The sequence below is a fragment of the Nerophis ophidion genome, linkage group LG11, assembly GCF_033978795.1.
Source record: "Nerophis ophidion isolate RoL-2023_Sa linkage group LG11, RoL_Noph_v1.0, whole genome shotgun sequence".
Classification (NCBI taxonomy): domain Eukaryota; kingdom Metazoa; phylum Chordata; class Actinopteri; order Syngnathiformes; family Syngnathidae; genus Nerophis; species Nerophis ophidion.
This window is the reverse complement of record NC_084621.1, coordinates 30576521-30601934: the sequence shown is the minus strand read 5'-3', so window position 1 is coordinate 30601934 and position 25414 is coordinate 30576521. Positions and strand designations below refer to the sequence as shown.

Here is a 25414-nt window from a genome sequence, read left to right as displayed (position 1 = left end):
ATATGGTGTGGCGCAGTGGGAAAGTGGCCGTGCGCAACCCGAGGGTCACTGGTTCAAATCCCACCTAGAACCAACCTCGTCACGTCCGTTGTGTCCTGAGCAAGACACTTCACCCTTGCTCCTGATGGATGCTGGTTGGCGCCTTGCATGGCAGCTCCTCCATCAGTGTGTGAATGTGTATGTGAATGGGTAAATGTGGAAGTAGTGTCAAAGCGCTTTGAGTACTTTGAAGGTAGAAAAGCGCTATACATATATATATAATATATATATATGAAATATAAAAATATATACATATATATATATTCTTTATTATTTTTTTTTTGTTAATCCTTTCTTTCTAATCCATTTTCTACCGCTTGTTACTTTTGGTGTCTCCTAGCAGCTCAGGCAAATCATATTGTCTAAAAATTAATTTTTCCCATTGATAACGTGACATAATCGCGCTTGGACTAATATATATATATATATATATATATATATATATATATATATATATATATATATATATATATATATATATATATATACATACATACACACAGCCCGGACCCCGGCCAAATTTTATTAATTTTAATACAATTGTCACATTGTAATAGTGCAAGTTGATGACACATTCTATCTGCGTCACTCAAATTTGACAGTGACATGCTAATAAACCATTCCAATAACAATGTCCTCGCTAGCACCTAACGTCCCTCCAAAGTGCAAAGCTGCTTCTATGTCCTTACTCCTTGCTTCAATTGTGGCAAATAGATTACATGTTGTCAATGTCTGTATGAACTTGAAATAAACATAATAAATGTAAACATTAAAGAACAAACAAGCAGCAACAGGGTAAGCGTCTTTTTAGGTAGCTAACGCCATCTTATAAATAGGACCTACATAACTAATGTTTTATTAGCATATACAGTTTGTATATTAATGCTAACTAGTTGTCCAAATAGAAAATTAAGACGGAAGAGGAAAAGTATTTTGGCTCTGGCTGTTTTACCGGATATTTGGCTTCGATATCTGCTTGAAGAGCGTAGCGTGTATGTGGGCAAGCAATCAAAGACAGTTGTGGTCAAATTTTCACGTGTTCCTAAAACATTTTATTTTCACCTGTTGTTAGCTATCTATTTTATCACTGTCTATATTGGCGAATAATTTTGAGGTTCTGATCGGATAAATGCAACATTGAGGACGCTTCGCTTGTATTTGAACTTACTTTCACATACGAAAGAGGCCTGGGTTGCATATGAAAAATTTGGAATTGCACTGTTCACACTGGCATGAAAAAATCTGATAAAGGTCGCATATGGGCAGAAAAAAATCGGAATTGACACGCAGTGTGAACGAGGCCTTTGTTTAATTTGGTTCTTTATTTTACATATATTACCGAGTATATGTTCAACTGACCTCCTTTTTAAGCTACCACCTTATCGTGGTAGAGGAGTTCGCGTGTCCCAATGTTCCTAGGGGCTATGTTGTCTGGGGCTTCTATGCCCCCTGGTAGGGTCTCCCAAGACAAACAGGTCCTAGGTGAGGGATCAACAAACACCATGTTCAAAAACAAGAGTGTCCATATGTGCACTTGGCACCAGGACACCCTCGGCGGCAGTTCTATGATCGACTTTGTAGTTGTGTCATCGGATTTGCGGTGTTATATTTTTGGACACTTCAGAGAGGGGTGGAGCTTTCTACCGATAACGACCTGGTGTTGAGTTGGCTCCGATGGTGGGGGAGGATGCCAGACAGACCTGGCAGGCCCAAACGCATAGTGAGCAGTCCAGCAGTCTCCTGTTAGAGAGAGTTTCAATTCCCAACTTTGTAGGAACTTTGAACATGTCATGAGGGAGGCACTGGATATTGAGTCTGAGTAGACCATGTTCCATGTCTATTGTCGAGGCGACCGATTGGAGCAGTGGCAGCAAGGTGGTTGGTGCCTGTCGTGGCGGTAATCCTAGAACCCGCTGGTGTCCACCAGTGGTGAAGGATGCCGTCAAGCTGAGGAAAGAGTCCTATCGGGTCCTATTGGCTCATGGAACTCCAGAGGAAGCTGACAGGTACTGAAAGGCCAAGCGGTGTTCGGCTTCTGCGTTCGCGGAGGCAAAAACTCAGACACGGGAGAAGTTTGGGGAAGCCATGAAAAACGACTTCTGGATGGCTTCGAATCGATTCTGGACCACCATCCGCCGCCTCTGGAAGGCGAAGCAGTGCACTGTAAACACTGTGTATGGTGAGGATGGTGTTCTACTGACCCCAACTGCGGATGTTGTGGATCGGTGAAGGGAATACTTCGAAGACTTTCTCAATCCCACCAACACGTCTTCCTATGAGGAAGCAGTGCCTCGGGATTTGTGGTGGCCTCTCCTATTTCTAAGGCTAAGGTAGTTAAAAAGCTCCTCGGAGGCAAAGCCCCGGGGGTGGGTGAGATCAGCCCAGAGTTCTTTAAGGCTCTGGATGCTGTGGGGCTGTCTTGGTTGACAAGACTCTGCAACATTGCGTGGACATCGGGGCGGTACCTCTGGATTGGTAGACCAAGTGGTTCCTCTCTTTAAGAAGGGGAACCGGAGGGTGTGTTCCAACTATTGTGGGATCACACTCCTCAGCCTTCCCGGTAAGGTATATCCAGGTGTACTGGAGAGGAGGCTATGCCGAATAGTCGAACCTCGGATTTTGGAGGAACAGTGTGGTTTTCGTCCTGGTTGTGGAACGGTGGACCGGGTCTACACTCTCGGCAGGCTCCTTGAGGGTGCATGGGAGTTTGCTCAACCACTCTACATGTGCTTTGTGGACTTGGAGAAGGCATTTGACCGTGTCCTCGGGGGAGTGTTCAGAGAGTATGGGGTATCGGACTGTCTGATTGTGGCGGTCCGCTCCCTGTATGAACAGTGTCAGAGCCGGCAGTGAGTCGGAGCTGTTTCCACTGAGGGTATGACTCTACCAAGGCTGCCCTTTGTCACCGATTCTGTTAATAATTTTTATGGACAGAATTTCTAAGTGCAGTCAAGGCTTTGAGGGGATCCGATTTGGTGGCTGCAGGATTAGATAGATAGTAGGGCTCTGCTTTTTGCAGATGATGTGGTCCTAAAGGCTTCATCTGGCCAGGATCTTCAGCTCTCACTGGATCGGTTCGCAACAGAGTGTGAAGCGACACCGAGTCCATGGTTCTCGCCCGGAAAAGGGTGGAGTGCTATCTCCAGGTTGGGGAAGAGATCTTGCCCCAAGTGGAAGAGTTCAATTACCTCGGAGTCTTGTTCAAGAGTGAGGGAAGAGCGGATCGTGAGATCGCTAGGCGGATCGGTGCGGCGTCTTCAATGCGTTGTGGTGAAGAAGGAGCTGAGCTGCAATGCAAAGCTCTCAATGTACCAGTCGATCTACGTCCCTATCCTCACCTATGGTCATGAGCTTTGGGTTATGACCGAAAGGATAAGATAACGGGTACAAGCGCCCGAAATTAGCTCCCTGAGAATCTCTGTCATCCGAGAGGAGCCCAAAGTAAAGCCGCTCCTCCTCCACATCGAAAGGAGCCTGATGAGGTGGTTTGGGCATCTGGTCAAGATGCCACCCGAATGCCTCCCTCGGAAGGTGTTTAGAGCACGTCCAACCAGTAGCAGACCACGAGGAAGATCCAGGACACGTTGGGAAGACTATGTCTCCCGGCTGGACTGGGAACGCCTCGGGATCCCACGTGAGGAGCTGGACGAAGTGGCTGGGGAGAGGGAAGTCTGGGCTTCTCTGCTTAGGCTGCTGCCCCCGCGACCCGACCTCGGATAAGCAGAGGAAAATGCATGGATGGATGTTCATCTGACAACCAAGTGTTTTTTTTACTTTTTAAGTTATTTCTTTTAAATTGAAGTAATATATAATGACATTCCAGTCAAAGTACAGTTTTAATGTAATGTGCATTTATAAGAGGAAATAATAAAGGTAATTAGGAAATCCTTGTTTATTTCAACTATCTTCCCTAAAAGTCACATTGAGGCTGGAGTGTGTTTTAAACGATTATTCGATTCATCGAACAAATTACTCAATTACTAAAATACAGCAAAAAGTAACAAGGTATTGTTAATAAAATAGCAAGTACATTAATAAGTTTTGATGAAATAACACGACTGTAAACGACAAATGTTAAAAACTAAATTAGGAGCCTTTGTAACTTGTTTGGTTTGAATGTAACTTAGATATTGGGTTTCACTATGTAAAGCGCTTTGAGTCACTAGAGAAAAAGCGCTATATAAATAAAATTCACAATTGTAATGGTTATATTCTACTATCATTTCTATACCAAATAATATATCGTTATATATATTACGGTTGGGCGATTTGGCAAATAAAATTATTACAATAAATTTTTTCATGGCATCCCATCTCTATTAATATCCCAATTGTTTTTTGTTTTTTTTATTAAAGTCGAATTGTCCCTTGCAGGGTTATAAAGAGTACTGTTGCATCCTTACTGTTTACTTCTGCAGTATCTTGAAACAGACATTTCCGCCATGTTTGATATTGTAACAGCTGACAACTTTCATTTTGTTCATATTTATAATTGTGTTTTATAGAGTTGCAGCGGTAAAGGTAGCCCACACTTTTATCCGCCCCGTTTTTAGGGCCACTGTTTCACTTTCTATTCGGTAGTGGCAGTAAAGGCAAGTTTTTTTTTCCTCTCAAAGTTCTTTTTTTATTCTGCTTGTCATCAAAAAGTGAATTCTGCAGTAAACAAAGTATCAGTTGTGTACTGAATACTACAAGACTTTTATTTCAGGTTAACATTTACTGTACAACACTTTCAAATGGTAAATCATTATTTGTATTATTGAATTTATTGTATACATCAGTGTTTCTCACCAGCGCTTTGGCAAACAACAAGCTGTGAACCAGATTGTGGACTTTTTAAAAACTCAAATACTGTAGCTTATATTGAATTAAATTACATTAAAGTGCAGTTTGAATTTGAGGTACCGTAAAATGATTTTTACCAACACATAGAACAAGTTTAATGATTATTTCAGGAACAAAATGTTTTTTTTATCCACAAACTCAAAAATTATTTGAAAACAACGTGTCTGTATGCAATTTTTTTTAGTTCATGTCATATTAGAAGAGTGGAATTTTGCAGACACAAACAAAAAGTCTGATTGAAAAATATCTAGATATTAATAAAAGTATTTTTCTGATTAAATTAGTGGGTGAGTGCGCTGCAGCAGATAGTGAAACTAAAGTGGGTCATTAAAGCAGCTGCTCTTTCTAAATGTTGTTTCAACTTCTATGCTAGTGTTAATCATCCGGGCTACACTCACAGCTCTGTAAGGGGAAGACACCAAACGCTGATTGAACATTAATTAAATTGTGACAAGCCTGGTTTTCGCACGATGGAAAGGGAGGTCGCTTACATACACGGACACAAACACTTTCACAAAACACACACACAGTGGCAGTGTGAATATGTGTCAGCAGTGTGTTGCTATCGTGATTGAGGAATGTTCTGATTTAAGGCACGATATCAAGCTAGCAAGACCACACCACAGGATTAGGTATCCTCTGCATGCCATTTAAACTGGAGGATTGCGACAAGAATCAATAGATATTGGACATTAAGGACATGTCAACAGTATAAGTTTAATAAATGGAGAGCTAATGGTCCAACTCTTTACCCACCTAAACTCTTGAGCAGCAGGACTACGTTCCCCAGGTTGGTCCTCTGAATTTCAGGCACGGTCATTTCTTCCATCTCGTGCTTAAAAGCCCACGCTGTGTACAGCCTGAAACATTTCCCGGCAGCCACTCTGCCCGCACGACCTGCTCTCTGGTTGGCCGAGGCCTAAAACACATGAGCGAGTGTTTAGGAGAAAATGGATGCCTTTAACGTAGACTCACAGGTAGTTAGCTCAGCTGTGCAGTCACCCGAGAGCAGGGCATGACGATGAGCGACTCCATGCCGGTGCGGGCAACGTAATTCTTCTGTTTGCAGAAACCGGGGTCGATGACGTAGATGATGCCATCGATGGTCAGCGAGGTTTCTGCTATATTGGTCGCCACAACCACCTTCAAATGAAACACAAAAACATGAGTGGAGATATATATATATATATATATATATCTATATATATATATATATATCTATATATATATATATATATATATATATAAAACTTAGATTTATATCGCGCTTTTCTAGATACTCAAAGCGCTCACAGAGAAGTGGGACTCAACATTCATTCACACCTGGTGGTGGTAAGCTACATCAGTAGCCACAGCTGCCCTGGGGTAGACTGACGGAAGCGTGGCTGCCAGATTGCGCCTACGGCCCCTCCGACCACCACCTATCATTCATTCATCATTCATTCACCAGAGTGAGAGGCACCGGGGGCTATAAAGGTGCAGCAAAAGTCCAAATAAAAGCAACATGATAAGGAAAACTGCAACAGCACCCTCTACTGGCTCTTCATTGCAAGGACCACTAGAAATGTGAAATCCCCTCAGAAAAGGTATGCTAAAAAAAGACCCCAAAGCAGTAATAGATCACAGCAATCCCCAGACAACATGTAAATGCCTCCAACAAGCATCACTAATAGTGTGTTGGGGATGGCGTGGCTGGCGTGTGTATGAATGCGGAAATATTATCAAAGCACTTTGAGTGCCTTGAAGATAGAAGTGCTTTACAAGGTATAATCCATTTACCATTTAGATATGTAAATTGTATTTTCATATATTCTTTAGTGACATTATTAACTTATTTTATTCATACTTGTTTTACTCTGCGCTGCTGTTACTACTACTGTATTGTGTTTAGCACTTTACAGTGACTGCTATTGGAACTTGCAAAATTCTAAATTATACATTTCCATTCAAATCTTTTGAAGAATTGGAATTTTGATTTAATTGGCTCCTCCTCACAGGATGTTGAATTGGGATTACAGGAAGTTGAAATAAACCCTTTGCCATTCTAAAGATAATCCTTACAGACAAGTAAACAGGACAACAGAGTCACGTTAAGCAAAAGTTTGGTATAAATATTAAAAATACCACTACAAAAACAATTACACTAACCATATCACTACAAAAAACACTTACACTAACTCCCTCCATGTTTTAATACATGGATAAAACAGAGACTTTCTCTAAGTAATATGCAACTATATTTATTTGATTGTAGTTAGTTTATTTTTAAACTGTCATGTTTTAGACAGCAAAACTGTTCAATTATCAGTCCCTTCCAGGATTTTGTGGGCTTTATTTGATTGGGGCTTTTGTTGCGACAAAAGTTGCAATGTTTTAGGGCATATTCTTTCCCATAACATTGAACCAAATTATTTTAGTAATTTGTTATCACGGTTTTGTGTATTCCTTGTAACCCTAACCTCAAAAAACAAATACTCAGATCTTATTGTCACTGCACTTTGTCTATTAAAAAAAAAAAAAATCAACACATTTACCCCTGCACAATAGGAGCATTTGTGAATTGTTAAAAAACCAAAACGGTCATTTTTGTTGGTAAATGAGAGACGATGATTATCATCACATATCAATATCTGCCTCTTTGCTCGGTCGACTTCGCAAATGAGAATATGTTCTTCATTTCGCGTATATTCATCAAGGTCATTGTATTCTCAGGGCATTCAATCGACTGCAATTGGACTGTTTAGTCTCGACTAAATCTGGTGGTGTTGGGGTGGAAGGGAGAGGTACTACCTTTAAGGATGATACGGTCGCAGCTGGATTGCTGGTTGAAACCTTACTGGACCTCACCAACACCCAGCTCTGGTCTATGGGTCCAAGTAGCAGAATTTCTGCGGCCACACCACGGTAAACTGCTTCGACCGGCAGGCAGAACTAGACAAGGGTCGCCAGGGGGTCATTGGCTCCCCGGTAAGAGCTTGGAGAGGAGATAGGCACCACCAAGCTTATTTGCCTAATGAAATGTCATGATGGAAAAACAGTCAAGTATCTACATGCCAGATCGGTCGAGGCCCGGAAAAACAACGACCGCGCTACCCACTGCCTTACCCCAGGATGGGGGCGACAATTTTACTACAAGGACAATATCAGGATTAACATCCACACCCAGCCTCTCAAAAAATGTCACCATTATTGGGACATGGAACGTCCGCACACTGTATGCCTGTGGGAAAGTAAAGGAACTGACCCATGAACTAGACAGATACAGATGGGACATCCTTGGTTTGGCTGAGGTCAGCTGGACTAGCTGTGGTGAGACTACCACAGAAGAAGGCCACACGCTATGGTATAGCGGAGAGGACTGTAGACATCAACATGGAGTTGGTTTTATTGTCAACAAAATCAAAATAAACTCAGTCATCAACTGCACACCTGTATACAGCAGGCTCATCAGCATCCGAATCGCTGCGCGGCCCATGAATTTAACCATCATTCAAGTGTATGCCCCAACGACAGATTATAATGATAAAGCAGATGAAACCTTCTATGAGGAGCAAGAGAACACCATCAAGAAAACTCCCAAGAAGGACTTTCTAGTCACCCAAAAAGACTGGAATGCCAAAATAGGTACCGATGAATACGACCACTGGGGAGGAACAGCGGGGCGGTTTGGGCTAGGTGAAACGAACGACAGAGGACTGCAACTTCTGGACTTTGCTAAAAGCCATAAGCACACTGTAGCCAATATGCTGTTTCCACATAAAACCTCTCGGAGAACAACGTGGCATGTACTGAACGGAAAGATACATAACCAAATCGACTACATACTCACGCCACAAAGGTTCAAGTCAAGCATCAACAAAGCCCGAACCAGAACATTTCCTGGTGCGGACATTGGTAGTGACCACGACATGGTAATAATGACGCTTAAACTTAAACTGAAGACTCCAAAAAACACACTAACCCACGCCTCAGATTTAGTCTAGACAGACTTAAAGACCCACAAGTTGCAGGAATATTTGAGGCAAACAGGAGGGAGATTTGCAACACTTAACTTGGTAGTACAAGACATAGACTCACTGACAGATAACACGGAGAAAGCAATCATAGAATCAGCAACTGAAGTACAAAGGGAAGTACAGGAAGAAAAACAAACCATGGATCATTGATGACATCCTAGACCAACGTGACCTCAGAAGGGCCCTCTAAAATCCTCGCTCATCCATGCGGACTGGACACTGGCCGAGAGTGGAGTCGGCTGTCTTGGTTGCCTTGTTGGGTCTGCTTCTGTCTCTGGCCATGCTCCCTCCACCCCAGCAGACGATGGCGTGGAACACCGCAGAGGCCACCACAGTGGATATGTTTCTTTTACTTTTTATTCATAGCTGTATGTAGAAGTGTCTGGTTATATCTGCTGCTTTAATGTCCTCTGTGTTCTTTGATGTTTCCCTCTTACACACATGGAAGAGGGATGTGTACTATGGCTATGAGTTGTTGTGTTTTTTTTTTTTTTTTTTTCCTTGGCCTCAGTCTGCACCCCCACTCCAGGGCCTAGGCTAAGACCGATTTTTTAATTTTACCTGTACGTCATCTTTTTTGTAAGGGGCGCTGGAAGCCGGCAGACCCGTCAGCGATCCTGATCTGTCTCCCTGTAATGTTTGTCTGATCTTGAATGGGATTGTGCTGAAAATTGTAATTTTCCTGAAGGAACTCTCCTGACGGAATAAATAAAGTACTATCTATCTATCTATCTATCTATCTAAAAGACAAATAAGGATGACCCAGAGGCAGCTAAGCAGCATACCTCTGTGAACAGAAACATTAGGAATATGATGAGGGAAGCAATAGAAAAGTGGATCACAGAACAGTGTGAAAGCATGGATGCAGGGATACGGCAGGGCAACAGTAAAGCAGCCTATGCAAGCAACGCAGAAGAAACTGACAAGGACAAAACAAGCTATAGCCACAGGAATAGAAGACAAGCATGGATCTCTACTAACAGAGAAAGCAGAAATAACCCAACGGTGGACAGAGTATTGCCAGGAACTATACAACTATACAATATCACCAGACCCCACCATACTAACCAATGCCATGAAGCGCAGCGGCAAATGGGAGGATGCACCAAAACTGCAAGCTGAAGTAGAGGAGGCAGTAAAGAGCCTAAAAATCAGCAAATAACCAGGCATCGATAACATTCCAGCAGAGCTTTGGAAGCATGGGGGGCCAAGCACTATAACAGCACTGACACACATTTGCCAAAAGATTTGGGAAACCAAGCAGTGGTCCCAAAAATGGACCCAATCTCTGATCATGCCCCTCCCTAAGAAAGGCAGTGCCAAAATTATAGAACCATCAGCCTCATCTGTCACGCTAGCAAAGTAATGCTGCGGATAATCCTGAACAGACTGAGGAACAAGGCAGAGGAAATCCTCTCCGAGGAACAGGCTGGATTAAGACCAAAACGGAGCACCACCGAACAGATCTTCAACATCAGACCACTGATTGAGAAGCACCTTCAGCACCAGCACAACTTATACCACAACTTCATTGACTTTAAAAAAGCCTTTGACCGTGTCTGGCATGAAGGACTATGGCAGGTTCTCAGAAACTACAACTTTGACAATAATCTCATACAGGTCATCCAAGCACTTTACACAGACTCAAGCAGTGCAGTTCTCATTAACAACAGCATAGGAGAACCTTTTAAAACATATATTGGTGTCCGCCAAGGCTGTCTCCTCTCCCCTGTCCTATTTAATGTCTTCCTGGAGAACATCATGGAAAAAGCACTCCAAGAATTCCACACCTCCATTACCATCGGAGGAAAACCCAACCCCAACCTTCGCTTCGTGGATGACATCGACCTTATGGGAAAAAGTGAGGCTGAACTCCAGGTACTGACCACCAGACTGGAGGAGGCGGAAAGAGCTTATGGAATGGAGATAAGTGCAAAGAAGAGCAAGATCCTGGTCAACAGTTACAATCACTTACAACCACGGAATATCACATTGAATGGACAAACACTGCAGGAAGTAAAGGACTTTAAGTACCTCGGGTCCTTTGTGAGTGAAGATGGCAGCTCCACAAAAGAGATCAGAGCAAGAATCGGCATAGCCACATCAGCCATGACAAGACTGAACTATATGGAAAAGCAATACCATCAGCCTCCGGGTGAAGGTCGGACTCAACAAGTCACTTGTTCTTTCCACCCTACTCTATGGTTGTGAGAGCTGGACGCTCACAGCGGACACTAAGCACAGGATTCAGTCCTTTGAAAGCAAGTGTTACAGAAGAATGCTACATATATCATACAGTGAACACCGGACAAAAGATTATGTTAGACAGGTAGTTACCACACATGCTGGCAAACAGGAACCTCTACTCTCAACAGTTAAACGTCGCAAGCTGACCTGGTTTGGCCATGTCACAAGGCACATCTCCCTGTCAAAGACCATCCTGCAGGGAACAGTAGAAGGGAAGCGGAGACGAGACAGGCAGAGAAAGGCCTGGATGGACAACATCAAAGAATGGACTGGCTGCAGCTTCCAAACCCTGCTACGAACAGCAGAAGATCGTGAGCGCTGGAGATCCCTGACTGCCCAAGCATCCACCATGACACCCCTACGTCCTCCTAGGCCATGGGATGAGTGAGAGTGAGTGAATTCTGACCAATCTAGGTTCAAGACTAGATCTGACCAATCTAGGTCTATGAGCATGAACTGAAGAAGCTGACTTGGATGAGAGGCGAAACGTTTTCTAAGGCAAACCAAACAGTCCAGTTGTTCTTAATTGCCTTATCCTGATTAAATAAGGGTTATTTAACAGTGATTCATCAAGCGATACTGAAGCATTGATGCCTTTTGAACCACAAGGAGTGTTAGATACCTCAATGTGCGTCATTAAAAAAAGATGTGACTGATTCATTAGGAAGCATTTATTTAGGCTCACGACACAGCTCGTACTGTAAGAAGTTGGAGGAGTTAGTGTCCCGCGTTTGACATCTGGTATTCGTCATCATTATTGAGCTAAATGGAGTTGAAAATAAGGAAAATTGTGAAGTGTGGGATCTTTTGGAGCTTATAGCACCAAATAAGGTAGATGTTCTATTCTTGTTTACTATTTGAGTCATTGAGCAGAGTTGCGGGTGTCATATTCCTTTCTGCAACAGCTCTATAATTAAATTTGCTATTAAGTTTATTTTCAGGTCAAATGTATTGACTTACATTATTTCAGCACATGGTGCCAATATGGAACCATAATAGTATTAGTCCAGTGTCTAAACAGCTAGTAAGTGTGCAAAAACAGTCACTGAGGCGTTAAATAAATATACTCATTTGTGTAAACCATGAAGTGAGGATGCTGATCTGTAAATGTTTATGTACTACATTTCCCAGAATGCTTGGACAGGAACCAGGAGTAGACGACTATGGTGTCGTTTAACAAAGTTGCGAGGCCGCACATAATTGCAAATATTCATGGAATTTGTGTGATTTGGCATTAGTTCAACATCGCAAATCCTGGAGGGACTGAATTAGGGAAACTCATTACTAGGGCTGTGAATTTTTGGGCACCGCACGATTCGATTCTTAGGGGTAACGATTTTTGATTCAAAATCCATACTTTTTAAAAACATTGGGTGCCAGTTCTACAATTAACTACATTCCTTCATAACATAAACAGCTGTGATACATTTGTATATTACTTATAGGAAAACTGGTTTTGTTTAATACATTTCTACCCAGACATTCAATAAAGTCAAATCTGTACAGCACATATGGACATCGGTATCAACAATATGCCCAGGGTGTACCCCGCCTTCCGCACGTTTGTAGCTGAGATAGACTCCAGCGCCCCCCGCGACCCCGAAGGGAATAAGCGGTAGTAAATGGATGGGTGGATGGATGGATTTTCCTGAGTGGCTGGACAGGACAGATTAAAAAAAAAAAAGAAAGTAGTTTTTTTAAACCAGTTTTTTATTTTTTCTAATCGATTTTGAATCATGATATATTCAAAAATCAAATTTTTTTGGACACCCCTGTTAAGCTTGTGTGCTATTTTGTGCTTAGCTGTTGTGTAAGGGCTAGTTCCTAGTAGCCAAAAGAATATACTATGTAACCTGATCTTGGAATACACTAAAATTATAATTTGGAATTTCATGCCATTTCACTTTCTAGTTCTTTCAATTCCAATTGCAATTCTACTTTGTTTGCAACCTTAATCAAAAGTCATCGAATTGAAATGTAATTTGGGAGACATTCTCATTTAATTTGGAATTTTGCACAAGCCTGCCAAAAGACCATGAAAGTTTGACATTATCTAATCTAAAATTCATTTAATCTACTTTAAGTGGATAACTTCATTACTTTGTGACAAGACAGTGTCCTACCTTACGGGCGCCAGGTGGAGTAGGGCTGAAGATCTTGGCCTGCATGTCAGAGGGCAGGTTGGCATAGATCGGCAGGACCAGCAGCTCTGCGATCTTCGAGCCCAGCCGCCGACATCTGTCCTGGAGGTTCTCACAGCAGGTCTCGATATCCTCCTGCGAGGCAGATATCAAACAGAAGAAGGTAAAACTGCAAAGACATACAAAAAAAAACGGGACACCATTCTACCTGTCCCGTGAGGAAGACCAGAATGTCTCCTGGAGGTTGCGTGACGTGGATCTGCAGCACTGACACGACGCACGCCTCCATGTAGTCCGCCTCTGGTGCCTTGAGTGAAAACATCTCATCAATCATATCTTTTACACAGCAAACGTAGCCTTTTTCTGTTAGTCAACTTGCGCTTACTTTAGTGTAGAAGATGTCCACGGGGAACCTTCTGCCAGGGATCCTAAAAACGGGCGCGTCGTCAAAGTAAGTAGAGAAGCGTTCAGTGTCCAGAGTGGCGCTGGCCACCAGCACCTTCAGGTCAGGTCGGAACCTAGCGATGTCTTTGATCAGACCAAACAGGATGTCTGTGTGGAGGGTTCTCTCGTGGGCCTCGTCGATGACGATGACGCTAAAGGAAGAACGTACAGTGTCAAAGCTGTCATAACTTCTTTTTACACTTGTATTCCACTTAATAAAGTTAACGTTTCGTGTATTTATAAATTATTCTTCACCTGGTATAACTTCAAGTGTCTGAGTGACAATTCCTTCTTTATTACCTATAGCTGGCGAGGTCGGGCTCGGTGAGAAACTCTCGCAGTAGCATGCCGTCCGTCATGTATTTGATCACAGTCCTCTCAGATGTGCAGTCCTCAAAGCGAATACTGTAACCCACCTGAGTATAGCAGGAAAAGTAGAACACTGAACAACTTTAATTGACTGGTTGTAAATGATTCAGGTGAGATGGCTCACCTCGTTACCGAGCTTGACGTTCATTTCCTGCGCCACACGGGCCGCCACTGACATCGCAGCTACTCTACGAGGCTGCGTGCATCCAATCTTCAATCCACCTTTAGTGTAACCCTAAAGGAGGATGTACGGATCACAATGTGCTTACAAGGAAACTTTAACTTTACTTGTTTAGGAATTTTGCCTATCATTCACAATCCCTGTGTAAGACAAGAACAAATGTTTTTTTTGTTTTTTTAGCATTTTTCATAAGTGAGCCTTTGCTGAAAAGTGGCTCCTGAAGCCACTTTTCATTGAAACTTTGTTTCTTGGGTTTATTACTCGCCATGACGAAAACATTAACACGCAGGAGTCCAAATAATGGAAATGCAGTATTTGCGACCGATAAAACGCTGAATAAAAAATTTCACAAACTGTACAGGAAAGTGCATTACTTTGAAGTAGACCAAAAAGGTATAATTAATCGTTTGACCGGCCAAATATGAACAAAACAAAACACCGGCGGAAAGCGATAATCGGTGAGAAAATTTTAAATCCGCGTCCGGGGGGGACGCATTGACTTCCGGAATTTTGCGTCCTTTATGATTTCAATGCGTAAAAAGACACAAAAAGTGTGTTAACGCCAACACTGCTTACATCATTTATATAAAATCATAATTTAGGGTGGATCTGTGTTCTTGTCTCACAGGTTTTATGAATGATTGGCAAAATTTCCCAAAAAGTGCAGTTCCCCTTTAATATCAGAATAACAGAATGATTGGACACCCACATGCTCCAAGAGGTACTGTGGTATCTGGGTGGTCTTGCCAGAGCCTGTCTCCCCCTCGATGACCAGCATCTGGTGCTCCTGGATGGCAGCGAGAAGGTCCTCCCTGTAGGGAAAGATGGGGAGGCTGCGGCGGACCTCCTGCATGGATTGTTTCTTCAGCTCGGCCTGGGACAGAGCTGGAGCCTCATCTTCCTGAACACAAATGAGACGAGGGTTAGAATGAAGCAGCTAACTGCAAATTGGAAACTGATGAATGAATCAACAAATGTTGCCCACCTTCTCTGTCAGTGTTCCTTTCATGGTAATAGCAGTGCTGACAAAGTCGATCATCTCCTCCTCCTCCAAGATCAGCTGGTACTTCTCTTGCTGCCGCCTCATCCCTTGCTCTCGCTCCTTCTTGGCCCCAAAGCTGAGCGAGGCCGTCTTCAGTCTCTCCTCCTCCCAGCGGCCCTGCTCTCCTCCCAGCTCCATGGGCACTTCCTCCAGCTCCAGCTCCTCCTTTTGAGGAACCTCCTGAAAGAGGAACAGACGGAGGAGGTGAGAGGATACATATAGGGTTTCTGCACGTATCAGCATATCTAATTTAATGCTTTTAATGCCTTTTTAATGCCACCTAAAACAAATGTAATGCCCAGGTCACACTGCAGATAGTGTCAAAAAGAAATACATTTTCAAACGAATTACTTTTCTTATTTGTAATGATTCTTAATTGGTTAATTTGTTTTAATTTTCTTAAATCTGTCGTGTCCAGCCACATATTGTTGATGTACTTTTGTAGATGATCATATCTGCTGTATAGATTTACATTAGACAAGATAAGTGTGGAATACTTTATTAAACAAAAACTGTTTTCTTTTAAGTAATATAGAAATGTATCAGAGTTGTTTATCTATTTTTTGTAGGAATGTACAAAGTTGGTAGTTAATCATAGCACTGGTACCCATTGTTATCAAAAGTATGGATTTTGAATCAGGAGTTGTTTTGAATCAAGAATTGATTCTGAATTGAATAGTTACTCCCAAGAATCGAATTGAATCGTGTGGTGCCCAAAGATTCACAGACCTACTAGTTATTATGCATAGTCAAAATCTTATAGTTATTTATATAGACAAAATTGTAAGACAATAATAATCATGAATGCTTTAAAGGGACAAGCGGTAGAAAATAGATGGATGGATGGGTTAAAATGTTTACATTAACTGTAACTCTTTAGTGAATTAGAATGGTTTTACAGGACTGTTTAATCTGAGAATTATTTTTTAAATGTATTTTTCTATATGGGTAGCAGCAGCTAACAGTTGTGGTGGCAACAGCAGACGTTGCTTTGTTGGTCACACTAACTGCTGCCTTCCTTTAATTGCAGATTAGTTAATAGCATCGAAGCCCATTGAGCAAGGTTTTAAGGTTCGCAGGGTGTAGCATTCTAAACACCGGCTGGAGAAAATTGCCAATTAAAAGGTTCCACCTGTCAATCATCATACTGTACTTCCAATTAAAATGATCAAATGCTTAAATAATCAATAAAAAAAAGGAGAACAACAATGTTTTTACCATCAATTGTGTAAGCCGCAACAGAGACCTGCCAGTGTGGCTGGGCCATGTGCACGTTGGTAGACGACACTCCCTTAAGAGCAGTGCTGGATAACGAGTTGACAGCCCAGGTTTTTAGCTGGGGCGCTAGCACGCTGCATTTGTAAGACCCAGGTTCGAGTCCCGGGCTGGCGGAAAGCAGGGGCTGAGCTAGGCGAGAATTGTATGACATTTTTTAATGCCTCTGAACATCAAAATTGTAATGTTTTATTGCCATTAAAGGCCTTCATTTTTGCAAAATCCATGTAATGGCTTTTAGTGCTTTTCAATGACCTGCCATTGCTATTGCATTGACAAGAACTAACCTCCTCTGATAAGATGTTCCACAGGTCACCTACCTTTCTTCTGTTCTCCTCCGGCATGTAGTATCTATTCTTCCTCTCCTCCTGCTCCCGAGCACCGGCCTTTTTGTAATCTTTGGCCAGGTCGCGCAGCGTGCGTTTGTACTCTAGCTCTTTCCTCTCCCTCTCCGACAGATCGTCGGTGGCGAAAAGGTACTCCTCGTCAATGATCTCCGCCTCCAGGTCTTCCAGTTTCTCCTCCTCTCGCTTTTTTAGATATTCCCTGCGAGAATGCTTCCTCAGATCGGGCAACTGGTAAAGTGAACCAGGGATAAAAAAGGGCCACAAAATATTAAAATAAATTGCTTCTAAAGCATTTGTAAGACATGTCTGCCACTCACCATATTCCTCTGATCATCTTCAGCTAGCTTTAGTCTCTTCTGAGCCTCCTCATAAGCCTGAAAAAAACAAATATAAATATCTATAATTCATAATATAGCAGCTGTTCAGTGTTTCTTAACCTTTATTGTGCCATGACTTATTTTGTTGTAAGAATGGCAAAGAGGTGGATACTAAAGTTTAATCAATTATTGGATGGGCCGATTATCAGCGCCGATATTTGTCTTTTTTTTTTTTTTACAACTACAACACAACTACATGAACCCATTTGATAGTATTATTTACAGCAGGGGTCACCAACGTGGTGCCCGCGGGCAGCAGGTAGCCCGTAAGGACCAGATGAGTCGCCCGCCGGCCTGTTCTTTTTTTTTTTTTTTTATGAATTTATTAATCAATCAAACAAAACAATACACAACAATACCATAACAATGCAATCCAATTCCAAAACCAAACCCAACCCAGCAACATTCAGAATAGCTATAAACAGCGCAATTGAGGACACAAACATGACACGGTACAATCTAAAAGTAGTGAAACAAAAATGATTATTATCAATATTAGTAACAATTTCAAAATAGCAGTGACTAAAAATCCCTCATTGATATTATCATTAAAAACATTTATACAAAAAATAAGAAAATTAACAATACTGTCACAGTGGCTTACACTTGCATCGCATCTCATAAGCTTGACAACACACTGTGTCCAATATTTTACACAAAGATATAATAAGTCATAATTTGGTTCATTTAATGGTTCATTTTTTTCCTCTTTTTAACTGTTCAATTAAATGTTTTTTCCATCATTTATTCTCTACGAAAAACCTTCTGTAAAAGGAAAAAAATGTACGACGGAATGACAGACAGAAATACCCATTTTTTACATATATATAGATCTATTTATGTAGCTATTCTTGTTTAAATCACACTTACATGTAACTTTCAAATAACTATATATATATATATATATATACACACACTTAAAATGTAAAGTGTTTTTTTTTTGTTTAATATAAATTAACTCTGACCTAGTATAGTTCAAAGGTCAGTATTGTGCGCATGACCAAAACGTAACTTTTGTTGCGCTCTTACAAACAAGCTAATGTTAGCGGACGCAGCGAATATGAGGAGAAGAGTTACCCCAAAAAATGTCAGAAAAAAAAAAGGAAATATAACATTTTCACGACGAGTGGGAGGTACAGTTTCTTTTTACCACTGTGAAAGGATCCTGCGTGTGTTTCATTTGCGGGGCACTGTGGCATTAGCAAAGCGGCACAATGTGGAGAGACATTTCACTACGTGTCACACAAGCTACCATGATAACTACCCACCGGGCAGCGCACTGCACACAGAAAAAGCCCGCGAGTTAAAGGCAGCTTTCTGCAAACAGCAGTCTTTTTTCACTAGACTGGTTAAAAACTACCAAAAAGCAACCAAAGCCTTGTTTAGAGCTACGCAATTCTTGATGAAGAAAAAGAAGGCATTTACAGACGAGGAGGTTGTCAAAGAAGCAATAATGATAATTGCTAAAACTGTGCTTGAAGACGAGAAGTATGGAACCGATGTACTCTCCAGTCTCTCCGATGTTCAACTCGGGGCAACTACAATGGTAAGAAGAGTGTCGGCGATGTCTGGGAACTTGACCGACCAGCTGGACCATGATCTGGCGAGGTGCCGGTGGTTCAGCATTCAGTGTGACGGGTCGGTGGACAGCAGCAGTACGGCGCAGCTGATGGTCTTTATTAGGATGGTGTTTGATGATTTCTCCACAAAAGAAGAACTTCTGACACTACTGCCCCTGAAGACAACTACAAGGGGAGTTGACATTTATAAACGCAGTGAAGGAGTTTTGGGTGGAAAAAAAAGGTGCCGCTGGAAAAGCTGGTATCAGTGACTACGGATGAGGCTCCTGCTATAATCGGCCGACACACAGGATTTGTTGCTCACTGTAAAGCTGACTCTGAGTTCCCAAACTTTCTGCAGTACCACAGCATCATACACGCAGGCCTTATGTGCAAAAGTGATCTGCTTTGAGCACGTAATGACTCCCGTCGTAAAGATCATAAACAGCATCTGCTCCAGAGCTAAACAGCACAGAACATTCAAGGTACTTTTGGAGGAGCTGTCAGCTGAATATGGTGACCTGCTACTACACACAGAAATCCGATGGCTCAGCAGGGGATACATTTTGCAAAATTTTTTGTCACTTTTGGGTGAAATTTAAAGAGTTCATGCAGTCCAGAGGTGAGGACACCGTGCTGCTGGAGGACACTGAGTGGATACTTGACCTTGCATTTTTAACGGACATTAAATGGGTTTTACTTGTATAGCGCTTTTCTACCTTCAAGGTACTCAAAGCGCTTTGACACTACTTCCACATTTACCCATTCACACACTGATGGAGGGAGCTGCCATGCAAGGCGCTAACCAGCACCCATCAGGAGCAAGGGTGAAGTGTCTTGCTCAGGGCACAACGGACATGACGAGGTTGGTATTAGGTGGGGATTGAACCAGGGACCCGCGGGTTGCGCACAACCACTCTCCCACTGCGCCACGCCGTCCCATTACTGGAAAACTGAACAGTTTGAACTGTGAGCTGCAAGGCAAAGGTGAAACTGTCGCCGATATGATAAGTGCTTTAAATACATTTAAAGCTAAGATGAAGCTTTTCTCTGTGCTTTTACAGAGACAAAAAGTGCTGCACTTTCCCTCTGTGCAGATGGTGCTGAAAGACAATGCTTCTGCATCTGAGGCTTTTGACAAAGTTGCAAAAAAGTACTCTCAGGTCATAAACAGAGTTGGGCAAGAGTTTGAGAACAGGTTTTGTGACCTGGATCAGCTTGAGCCATGTGTGTCGTTCATTTCTAATCCTTTCATGAACGTGGACATATCATGCATTGCTGAGCAGTTAAGTGCAACATTAAGCCTGGATGCTGAACAGGTAGGGATTGAAATTGTAACACTGCAAAATGACCTCCACCTCAAAGCCCACCAGGCTGCACCAAACTTTTGGTGCCTTGTTGACACAGAAAAGTACAGTGGTGTATGTGTAGCAGCTATGAAGGTTGCAAGCCTGTTTGGTTCATCTTATCTTTGTGAATCAGCTTTTTCTGACATGAACTTCATCAAGAACAAACACAGAACACGCCTCACTGATGCACATCTGCAAGACTCACTCAGAGTTGCAATGTCAAGTTACACACCAGAGTACAACACACTAGTTAACAGCATGCAATGCCAGGCTTCCCACTAACTGACAAAGAAACAAATAACAGATTAGGTGTCCAGTTCAAAGTGTGACATGATTTATTTAAAAATTTGAGGGTTGACGTTTGTATTTTACATGAGCTATTATTTGTACAAACATGGTGCAAAGTAATTCATGATTTGTTAAAAAATGTTAGTTGCTAGCTAGTTAAAAGGGATATTGTGATTTCACAAAACTGTCTTAGAAGTGATCATTTGAAAATGTTCAATTTGAAAAATGTGCACTTAGAGACAATTTAAAAATAAAGTGTTGCATATTAATATGTATCTGTTTCTATATATATTTATTGTGTGAAATCATTAAGATGATCAGTGTTTCCACAAAGATAAATATAATTAAATATTAATAATAACATAGAGTTAAAGGTAAATTGAGCAAATTGGCTATTTCTGGCAATTTATTTATTTGTATCAAACTGGTAGCCCTTCGCATTTATCAGTACCCAAGAAGTAGCTCTTGGTTTCAAAAAGGTTGGTGACCCCTGATTTACACGTAGTATACAAAAAATGTTTTTGAAGTAAATAGTAATAACCACTATTCAAGCCATAGCCTATTTGCCCAGGATGAGAAAAGTTCCCTTTTCTAAATTAATTTAAGAATAAACATTATTAAAGGGGCGGCATGGCGTAGTGGGTAGAGCGGCCGTGCCAGAAACCTGAGGGTTGCAGGTTCGCTTCCCACCTATTGACATCCAAATCGCTGCCGTTGTGTCCTTGGGCAAGACACTTCACCCTTGCCCCCGGTGCCGCTCACACTGGTGAATGAATGATGAATGAATGATTGGTGGTGGTCGGAGGGGCCGTAGGCGCAAAACTGGCAGCCACGCTTCCGTCAGTCTACCCCAGGGCAGCTGTGGCTACGGATGTAGCTTACCACCACCAGGTGTGAATGAATGATGGGTTCCAACTTCTCTGTGAGCGCTTTGAGTATCTAACAATAGAAAAGCGCGATATAAATCCAATCCATTATTGTTATTATTATTATTCAAATTTTTTATAATTTTCCGCAAGTATGTTTTGATATCTGACATTTATTTTAAATTCTTGTTGGAAACTTTCCCCGATCTGCTCAGCTGCGTTCACAGAGGTGCTCATGCGGACATGCAACCCTCATTTCTTTTTCCCGGTCCCGTTTTGTTTGTTTTCGCTACTGCAGAGATCAAAATGCTTGACATGTCTTCATCCACAAAACTCAAAGCGTAGACTCATTGAAGGAGCGCCGCCAGTTTTATGTTACGTAATTCAATCAAATGGCAAGATGGATGACAAAAAGAATACTTATTATATAATTAAAGAATGTTTATGTTTAAATAACTTTTACAGCACATGAATATCGGGTATCGGCCTCCTTTAATACTAATAATCGGTTTCGGCTGTGAAAAAAACACGTTGGTCAACCTCCAGAGGATACACAGGTTAATGATGTACCTCCTGCCATCTGGCGGTTATTTGTTCTGCCTGTCAATATGTGTCTCTGGCATAGATGATGAATAAAAATACATTACTTATTTATTCGTAGTTAACTACATGAAATCGGATTAATTCCTAAAGCAAGCCTGAGGATCCCATGGTGCACACTAATGTGCCGTGGCACAGTGGTTGGGAATGACTGCAGTATACTATTCAAATTGACACTACGCAGCAAACGTGTCCTCACCTTTTTGTCCGTCCTCTCTGCTATGTTGCGCGTCTTGTCTTTGTCTCTCTGCTTCACCCGCTCCGCAAAGGCGTCTCTTTCCTCGATGTCATGCAGCCGCTCACGCTCTTCCTTCTCCCACTCTTCTTCCTCTTCCTCCTCCTTTTTAGCCGTTACATTGTTGTCCAGGCTCGACTTACCCCTGATTTACAAAGAGATGCGGGTTTTGAGCAACAAAATGTGAGGAAAGGGGGAGCTGGCGTGTACTATATGATAACTCAGTAGCTGGTAATTTTAAGAGATTCCATAGAAAAAACTGTCAAAAAAGCCATGTCCTTCATAAATCTACACTCAAACAAACTTGCTGCGTGGGTAATAAGTCTCGACAACATGCGCTTTACCTGATAGGCACTTCTTCCTCACTGGATGACTCGCTCTCCTTCTTCTGTCTGATGTGCTTCCTCTTGCTACCTATTTCCTTGTCTTTATTTCTCTTCTTCCCTTGCAGCTTCTCAGCGACAGCGTCCTCATCGCTGTCGCTGTCCTCTAGCAAGGTGTACGTGCGGTTCTTTCTATCCATTTCTATGGCCTGACGCTCCATCACCCGGGATGCTTTCTCTGCAACTTGCTGGCGAGGAATCTGCAAGAGAGAGGAGTTGTTGGATGCAACTGCTACTGCATATGCTGTAGTGGTATTTGAGTAAGTCCACACCTTGTCATACAGTTCCTGTGCAAAGGCAGTTACAGTCTGGTCGATGTCTATGGTTCCCGTCTGGTGGAGTCGGCTCACAAAGTCCTGAGAGCTGGATGCTTTGCGGGCGATGCCTATCATGAACTGGGCCACATATCGATCACTCAGGCCCAAGATGTCATGGAGACGGTCGTTGACCCACTGCTCCAGGTTTGCCATTGTCTGTTTTCAATGGAAACAAATGACAACAAAAATGTTTTTCTTAATATATGTACTGTTCATGATGTCAGTATAACAGTGTGGAAAAAGAAAGTAAAAAATGTGTGCTGCAGAGAGCGAAGAAATTGTGGATAAGACAGGAAAAGTCACCTTGACAGAATGGCTATTTTTTTTTTTTTTCAAACTGACCTCTTTTCTTTTTAACCCTCGCCCGTTCCCCATTCCGGTATACCGAAATAAAGTGCAGACTGTATAAATAAAATACATTTTAAATATAACAAATGTATTCCTTTAAAATCATAGAAATTTGATCCAAAAATATTTAAATAATGATTACTGCATAACAAATTCATTTCAAATAAATAACAATAACAATAAAAAACAATAAATAACAACGACGGACTAAATTAAATGTTACACAGACGTAACTTCCTGGCACTGTTGTAAGCATTTCACGACCAACCGGTATAGCTCGGTTGGTAAAGCGGCCGTGCCAGCAACTTGAGGGTTGCAGGTTCAATCCCCGCTTCCGCCATCCGAGTCACTGCCGTTGTGTCCTTGGGCAAGACACTTTACCCAACTGCTCCCAGTGCCACCCTCACTGGTTTAAATGTAAAAATTAGATATTGGGTTTCACTATGTAAAGCGCTTTGAGTCATTAGAGAAAAAGCGCTATATAAGTATAATTCACTTCACCAATCTCGCGCACTTTGCAAAATATACCTAATTTCCATTGTGCGCAAGCAATTTGCATATCGCAAGACGAGATTTCGTGGATGGTTTAGTCAGTAACCCTACATTATTATATTTTTATAAATAGTAAACCAAGTTGTGGTAGTAGTTTAGTCAGTAGTTTAGTCGTGGATGTACACTGTATAGTGGTTACGGTTAGGGTTAGAGTTGACTGATTTGAGGGCAATACTCAGTTATATTGTCCCGACTACAAATGAATAGATTTACATAAGTATTTAATAAATTATTTTTGACACCAAAACATGTATTTGCGCCCATTGATTTGCAAAATGGGCACCACACATTATTCAAATATATATATAGCTGGAAGCAATTTGCAAAAAGATTGCGCATTATACAATTTTGCAAAATGCGGTTGCTCACATTGGTATCGTACCTACAACAGCACTAAACCTGCAGAAAAAAGTTCTTCTCAGGTTTCTCTGTTTGTATTTTCACACTTTGCACTATTTTGCCACACTTAATTAAGCATTCCTTATTTTTGCACCTTCATTTTAAGAGGTGATCGTTCAGTGTTCAATGTGATTTCCGAATGGTGTTTACATTGATTGTTTAAATGTTTTCCATAGTTGTGTTGACAATTCATTTCAAAGGAAGGTAACATTTGAAATACATGAGTTTACATTTAATACATTTATTCCTGGTCCTGGTTTTCGATAGGTCATAAAACATATCAGGAACGTAATTATCCATGTCGACCGATAAAACGCTTTTGTCGTGGTTAAGTTATCAGCCATATCGCCCAGCCCTACAAAGAAGAACAGTTAGCATAAATCGAGACATCATTAATTGTGGAGCTATTTGTTTATGTGCCCAGCGTTCATCAAATGTGCTCGGTTGTTCATCAAATCTAAGGAAACAAGAGAAAAGCACAATCCACCTGTTTTGTTACGCCTGACAGCTAGTTTAAATTTCCTCTCTGGTTCTTTAGTAGATTATAAACAACATTTAAACTTCATTAAAGCCCAATCAAGCATGTTAAAAGTCAACTTACTGATCTTGCAGGGTCCCAAAACGAAACTGTTTACACTCCAAAAGTCGGAGGCTAACAGCTAGCTCACGGTCAAATACTAGCTAGTAAGGCCATCGGCAAAAGAATAGGAACAATAAAGCACAAATAAATGGGACACTAGTTCACGTTGCTACTTGAATGGGTTCCTCAATAAACACAATATCATCAAATATCCTGATAATACTCAATTTATTATCCGCTAACTTCACTCAAAGCATGTTCATACAGGAAGTATTTCACCACCGAAGAAAAGCAAAATGCAACACATGTTCTACTGCCTCCAGCTGGTCATCAGGGGACTAACGTCCAAAAGCAAATGTTAAAAAAAAATTGCGCATATACTGTAACATTGTTGTAAAATCATTAAAATAATTGCATTAATGTTGAGGTTGATTTGTACGGAGCCCCTAAAGGGACATGGGGATTTTTTTTTTTTTAGACATGTATCTTGTGCGCACGAGAAACTATCTCGTGGCCACGAGAAAGTTTCTCGTGGCCACGAGAAACTTTCTATAAAAAAAATAAAAACTTCTTTTTTTTTTTTTTTTTGAATAAAAAGTTTCTCGTGCGCACGAG

General features: G+C 41.6%; 2 protein-coding genes and 1 long non-coding RNA gene across 6 annotated transcripts in view; 2 read left to right on the top strand and 1 right to left on the bottom strand.

The window, feature by feature from the left end:
• Positions 1-25414, bottom strand: part of dhx16 (DEAH (Asp-Glu-Ala-His) box polypeptide 16) — a 58603-nt gene that overhangs the window by 17228 nt on the left and 15961 nt on the right. The window contains exons 1-15 of one of the 2 annotated variants that reach the window (XM_061915543.1): positions 24821-25099; positions 22876-23076; positions 22565-22803; positions 22185-22365; positions 17264-17320; positions 16920-17174; positions 15268-15504; positions 14992-15183; positions 14226-14336; positions 14033-14148; positions 13674-13884; positions 13497-13595; positions 13271-13423; positions 5887-6027; positions 5641-5803 (exon numbers count right to left, since the gene is read on the bottom strand). In XM_061915543.1, coding sequence (XP_061771527.1) covers positions 5641-5803; positions 5887-6027; positions 13271-13423; positions 13497-13595; positions 13674-13884; positions 14033-14148; positions 14226-14336; positions 14992-15183; positions 15268-15504; positions 16920-17174; positions 17264-17320; positions 22185-22365; positions 22565-22803; positions 22876-23073 — 2353 coding nt within the window. In that variant the 5' untranslated portion in view covers positions 23074-23076; positions 24821-25099. Of the gene's footprint in view, positions 1-5640; positions 5804-5886; positions 6028-13270; positions 13424-13496; positions 13596-13673; positions 13885-14032; positions 14149-14225; positions 14337-14991; positions 15184-15267; positions 15505-16919; positions 17175-17263; positions 17321-22184; positions 22366-22564; positions 22804-22875; positions 23077-24820; positions 25100-25414 lie in introns of those variants that run through there. The other variant, XM_061915542.1, reaches the window with a different exon arrangement.
• LOC133561903 (uncharacterized) lies at positions 11784-17060 on the top strand. The gene is made up of 2 exons (XR_009808793.1): positions 11784-11978; positions 13263-17060. It is a non-coding gene; the product is annotated as an uncharacterized LOC133561903 (long non-coding RNA).
• Positions 19905-25414, top strand: part of LOC133561901 (lysosomal thioesterase PPT2-like) — a 46376-nt gene continuing 40866 nt past the window's right edge. For all 3 annotated transcript variants that reach the window (XM_061915551.1, XM_061915549.1, XM_061915548.1), the window contains exon 1: positions 19905-20201. In XM_061915551.1, the coding sequence (XP_061771535.1) occupies positions 19920-20201 (282 nt within the window). In that variant the 5' untranslated portion in view covers positions 19905-19919. The remainder of the gene's footprint in view (positions 20202-25414) is intronic.